Consider the following 6,126-nt stretch of genomic DNA (forward strand, 5'->3'; position numbering starts at 1 on the left):
GCATGAGGAGCTGTAGTAAAGGGTCGCGGCATTAGGAAGGTTGAGAACCACTGCGTTAGAGGCATCCAAAGAGACTCGGTCCAGAAAGAAAGCCATTGAAGCCTAGACAAGCATGAGCCCGGGTTACGCCTGGACTCACTGTGATGCTTTAGGCAACACTTTGCAAAGAGCAGTGTTCGACCCCATTCACTCACCTCAGCATCCCCTGGGATGGATGAGGGATACAGACCAACGTGACCATCTCTACCAGATTAACTTGCTGCCTCTATTCGAGCACCTCACATCCTCCTGTTGGTGTTAGCAGGGGAGGCTTAGAGCAGAAAGGGCAGGTGGTCTAGCCTGGCAATCGCAGGTGAGGTGCCAGGGCAGGAGGGGCTGGTCACAGGAGGCCAGAGCTGGCACACGGACCATGCGCCGCGGCCTGGTAGCCTGTGACACGGATCCCAGCGGTTGCCAGCCTGGGTGGCTGAATAGCCAGTCCTGTTTTGGATGACGACCCCTGGGATGCAGGGTGAGCAGGATAAAGGAGGTGATGATCTGCACTAAGCCAGGTGGCTGGGCTCTTCCCCGCAGGCACAGCTCCTCCCGCCAGCCTGGCGACGGCATGTCCTTCTTGAACTTCGGTGGGACGGAAGAGCTTGCTGCCGGCCTGCTTAGCAACAGCGGCGCAGGTAACCGATCCAGGAGGTGACAGAGCTGGGACGCTCAGAGCAGGCTCTCCCGGGGACCAGAAGGAAGGGTCTATTTTGGGATCATGTCAGCCACAATTTGGGGCGACCTATTTAGAAGCAGTGCTTTATAATGCATGGAATTATAAATGGGCCGCACAGTACATTTTTAGCCGGGAACATGCTGGTCAAGCCGCATTTATCATCGGTCTGTCAGCCAGTCGTGACCGAGGACGACTTGCGAGCTTGGTGTTGAGGGCAGGTCCAGGGCAGGAGAGATCTCTGCTCCCCAAAGAGCTTTCCATTGTGTGTGTGTGTGGGGGGGGCGGTCAGGGGGACCCCTCCATAAGAACAACTAGAAGAGGCCCTGAGGGGAACAGTGTGGTGTATTTTGTCCTCTTCTTTCTTTGCATTTCTTGTTCGGCCGGTGTGGCTCGGTGGTTGAGCGTCGACCCAGTGAACCAGGAGGTCGTGGTTCAATCCCGGGTCAGGGCCCAGGCCCAGGTGGTGGGCTTGCCTCTGTCTGGAACATGCTTTTTCTCTTTCTTCAACCCCTGATTCTGCGTGGGAAATGTCAGCTTGGTCTTTAGGAATCAGCTCCAACAACGCCCCTCCTTTGCGGCTCTCTGGTGCTCCTGTCTCCTCCCCATGCCTTCCCAGGAGCCGTTAGGCATGTGTCCACAGCGCTTCACACGCATGACCCCGTTGTCCCACTTGGCACGTTGTGATCCCATCGCTTCTGTGTTTGTTGCTCCACTCGCCTGAAAGAGCTTATCTCTGTTCGCCCCCACATTGTCCCCACGCCCCACATGTATTGACAAGTGAACGTACACTTCCAAGGCCAAGCGGCCATGTGTGAGAAGCATCTGAATGACCCACAGAGTTACTCTACTTTGCCTGCGAGTGTTCAATTACATAAATATGTTCTAGAATGTTTAGCATCTTACCGTAGAGAAGGCGTGGGCACCTCGGGTACTGTAGTCTGGGTAATGTATGGGTAATGTAGAGAAGCAGGCTCATCCTTACTCTTGCCCTGTCCCTTTATGACCAGTAGCATGTGTTTTCAAAGGGGTCAGGGGTCATCAGAGGTGATCTGTAGCATTGAACTCCCACCTTTGATTTTGTGCTTCCTGGTCAGTCGTGTTAGCCAGCCACAGAAAGAAACGCGATAAAATCATTCTGTGTTGCCATGTGCAATAAGCAGTTCATGTCAGATTTACCTTGAGGATAGATTAGAATCTTACCATCACCTCCACCACTCGCTCGGTCCAACGTAACATCGTAACATCCATCATCTTTCGCCTGAATTAGCTCTGAAGCCTGCTAACTGCCCTTCCATACAGAAACATTAATGATGAGAGGGAATCACTGATCGGTTCCCTCCTGTACAACCCACACGGGGGATCGAGCCCACAACCCGGCATGTGCCCGGCCTGGGAATCGAAACGTGACATAGGTCGATGCTCAACCCATGAGCCACGCCGCTGGGCTAGAGCTTTCTTTTTTTGTTGTTTATGGCTGTACCTCTAGAGTTTAAAACGGTTCCTGGCACACAGCAGGTAGCTGAGTGAATGCCGAGAGCCTTCCGAGGTTAGCTTTCTCTCTACTGAAGGTTTTTCTTCTCTCTCTTAAAACCTTTAGCATTGATTCTGGAACAGTTAACTGGATTCCCTTCCTCACAGCATCGGACGGTCTTTTTCTCCTTGCTTGGTGTGGAATTGACTCCTTTCAGCCATCCTCAATCCCCATAGAGCGCTCTCTTCATACCCACTGAACTCGTACCCGTTCCCGAAATGTTTCTTGAACGCTAGGCACTATGCTAAGGCCTGAGGAGAAGCCAAGTGATTCGGACACCGATCCTCACCGCAGGGAGCTCTGGCTCGGGATTCTGTTGGAAGCAGTTCCATGGGGTGGGGGGGGTGGGGGGTAACAATCATGGAAGTAAAGCCCTCGTCCTAGCCAGTTTGGCTCAGTGGGTAGAGTGTCGGCCCATGGCCTGAAGGGTCCCGGGTTCGATTCTGGTCAAGGGCACATATCTCAGTTGCAGGCTCAATCCCTGGTCAGGGCGCATGTGGAAGACGCCCAGTCGATGTGTCTCCCTCACATCAATGTCTCTCTCTCTCTGTCACTCCCCCTCCCTTCCACTCTCTAAAAAAAAGAGAAAATAAAGCCTTCTTGCAGGGAGCTGGACTGTGAGTGGTTCCAGTGGTACCGTGTGGTGTGAACACGTGACCTACGACCAGAACTAAGTTCCCAGCCCGACTCCTCATGGCCTTCGGAGTTCGGCCTTCAGCCTGGGCTGTGCCTCGTCTGTGTAATGGGCTAAAGGCCTTCCCCTCCTCCCTGCCTGCCCACCTGCCTCGCCAAGTTGCAGCCATCAAAAATAGATTGGGTTCCCTGAGGGCAAAATGTCACATTGGGTTCTTGTTTGGGGACAAGGTGGGGTCTAAACAAACAGCTAGTTCACATTTCATTCATTAAAACACAGACGACCTCATCCGTGACCTCACCCTCACCCCCTGGGCTTGACAGTCTGCACCACCTGCAGGCACTCGGGCATGACTCAGGTCTTCTGCGCTTGGACCGAACTCCTAGCGAGTCGTGGCTCCCAGGAGGTGTCTCTGTGGGTCTCCCTCCTGGCCCCGTCGGGTTTCATTCTGAGCTTTGTTGGCTGCAGCCTGGCACCTGGGCCATTCCCTTGTTTTTCACGCTCGGCCCAGCAGTGGGACTGGGCAGTTTTCACCCCTCTGCTTCTTTTAAGAAAATATATATATTAGCCCTCGCCAGTCTAGCTCAGTGGATAGAGCGCCAGCCTGCAAACTGAAAGGTCCGAGGTTCGATTCCGGTCAAGGGCACATGCCCGGATTGTGGGCTCGATCCGCAGTAGGGGACTTGCAGGAGGCAGCCAATCAATGATTCTCTCTCATCATGGCTCATCATGGGTTTCTATCTCTCTGTCCCTCTTCCTTCCTCTCTGAAATCAATAAAAATATATTTAAAACAATATATTTTTTTATTGATTTCATGTTTTGAAAGGAACATTTAAATATTTACATGTGTGTTTTAAAATGAGTTCTATTACATTTCTGTTAATAAGTTGCATTTCAAAGAATCTTTCTGTTTTTCTTTCAGCCTAGTTATAGGTGAAATCATGTGTGTTTTCTCTTCAGGTAGTGAGCTTTGACGTCATACTTCAAACAGCCATGATTTGGGGAAGGACGAAATTTAAATAGGTCATTTTATGCTTGCTAAAGATTGCTCTTATGCTTGCTAAAAATTGCTTTACTTCATTTAAAATGACTTTGGAATACGTCCCTTTTCTTACTGTAAGTGATAAGCTGCTTTTTCAAGGTCTCAGTGGGCAAAGAATAATAGTATTGATAACCTCAGAGTCACGTTCTGGCTCGTTCCCAATTTTTAGAGTGATCCTTTTTCTGTGACTGATTCCTTCGTGCTGTTGGAAATCCTCAGCACTTGGTGTACATCTTCATTTTTACCTCTAGTTTGGGGCTTTTTAAACCAAGACTGGTCAGAGCTTTTCTTGAAGAGTGAGCCTCATTAAAACCAGCTGTTTTCCTCTTTCCATAGGGATGAACCCCAGGACCCAGAATAAGGATTCGCTAGAGGACAGTGTCTCTACCTCTCCCGACCCAAGTAAGAGGGGCGGCTGGCTGGGGAAGGTGGAGAGGAGGTGGGGGTGTTGACAATCCACATATAACTTAAACAGTTTTTTTATTGACTGATTGATTTTAGAGAGAGAGGGAGAGAGAAAAAGAGAAGAGAGAGAGAAACATTGATCTGTTGTTCCATGCATCCTACAGCCTTGGCCCATCAGGACAATGCTCCAACCAGCTACCTGGCCAGGGCTATGTTTTGAATTCTTGAAATGTTAATGAGTTAACAAGACCTGTGCATAGTCAAACTCACAGAATCAAAGAGCAGAATGGTAGTTGCCAGGCGCTTAGGGAGGAGGTGGAAATGGGGTGTTGCTAGTTCATGGACGTGAAGTTTCAGTAACGCAAGATGAGTAAGTTCTAGCGCTCCGCGGTACAGCAGTGTGCCGAGGTTAATAATACTGTGTGGTGCACTTACTTGAAAATGCGTAAGAGGGTGGATCTTGTCTTAAGTGTTCTCACCATAATAAAGTAAAATTGAAACAAACAAACTAAAAATCAGCCCAAGGCCTGTGTGGATCATGGAGTTGGGCCGATTGTAGGTCAGATCAGATTCCCCAAGGCAGCGGTGCTGATGGGGCATATTTCCTGCTCTGACTGAGCACCCGGCCCTCCTCCTGTCCGGCAGCCCCGGGTTCGGCGGGACCCGTTGCACTGGTCGGGGTGTGTCCACATGCTGGAAAGTCGCCTCAGCAGAGAGGGTTCTGGTCCTGTCACCGCTGGGAGGTCAGGCTGGGCCCGCTGTGTAAGGGGTTGGTGAACACACACAGCCGCCCCGAGAAGGCAGGGTGAGGGCTGCTGAGGCAGCAGAGGTCAGCCACACTGAAGGACACAGCGCCGTGCAAAGAAGGTGTATGGGGTCTCGCCCGGGGCTCGGGGGCAGAGGCGTGGAGTGTTTCTGTTTCATATCGCTCCTTTGTACAGAGACTTGGGAAATAGTCTTCACTTCAGTAACTTAAAGAAATAGCCGCCCTATTACCTTAACTCACTGATGCTCCACTGGGGGAGAAGTGGGGGGGTGATGTCCCCGGGGACACGTGGCAGTGTCTGCAGACATGTTTGGTTTTCACAACCAGGAGATGCCATTGGTGTCCAGTGAGTAGCGTCCATGGTGCTGCTCCACATCCCACAATGCACAGGGCAGCCCCCCTCCCCCCAACACAGAATTATCCAACGTGAACACTCAGTAGTGCCGAGGTGGAGAAACCCCGCTTTAACCAAAGAGCAGGCAGTTTGGGGGCAGACCCCTGTGGTCAGGCCCACTCTGCCTACCCACCGAAGCTTTCCTTTCTAGGTTGTTCAGCTCAGTCTCTTACACTTCCGGCCTTATAACTGTCCCAAGCACCCTGATTTCTCTTCCTACCCTTTTGGATCTGTGGCTTATTTTTGCAATTCCGAAAGAATTCCTAAATTCTGCTGCCGTGCGCTGCTCGCTCCAAAATCCAGCTGAGCTCTCTTCCTCGCTCCGCCAGCCCCTCTGCCGTCTCAGGAGAGGCTCGGGCTCCAGCCCGCTCCTGCTCTAGGGACGTGATCTGCTTCGATGTGTGCCTCTGCCTGCCCCGCGGTAACCTCCTTGCCATCGCAGCTTATAGCTCACAATCAGCAGAAAACGAAAGGATCAGCTTGAATCCCGTTTGCATGATGGGACTGAATAAGCAGCACGCGCATTGCATTGTCTAACAAACTGTTTCTCTCTTTCTCTTTCTCCCTCCCCATCCCCGTGCCTGGAAATTTTGTCACCTTGCACCATGAACTCCCCCCGCCCCTCCCTCTCCCCCGGCTCC

General features: G+C 51.6%; 1 protein-coding gene across 1 annotated transcript in view; it reads left to right on the top strand.

Annotated features, from left to right (window-relative positions):
- DEPDC5 (DEP domain containing 5) overlaps window positions 1-6,126 on the top strand; it is a 64,016-nt gene that overhangs the window by 28,792 nt on the left and 29,098 nt on the right. The window contains exons 23-24 of the mRNA XM_014542435.1: window positions 574-671; window positions 4,257-4,322. Coding sequence (XP_014397921.1) covers window positions 574-671; window positions 4,257-4,322 — 164 coding nt within the window. The remainder of the gene's footprint in view (window positions 1-573; window positions 672-4,256; window positions 4,323-6,126) is intronic.

Source organism: Myotis brandtii, unplaced genomic scaffold (genome assembly GCF_000412655.1).
Source record: "Myotis brandtii unplaced genomic scaffold, ASM41265v1 scaffold303, whole genome shotgun sequence".
Classification (NCBI taxonomy): domain Eukaryota; kingdom Metazoa; phylum Chordata; class Mammalia; order Chiroptera; family Vespertilionidae; genus Myotis; species Myotis brandtii.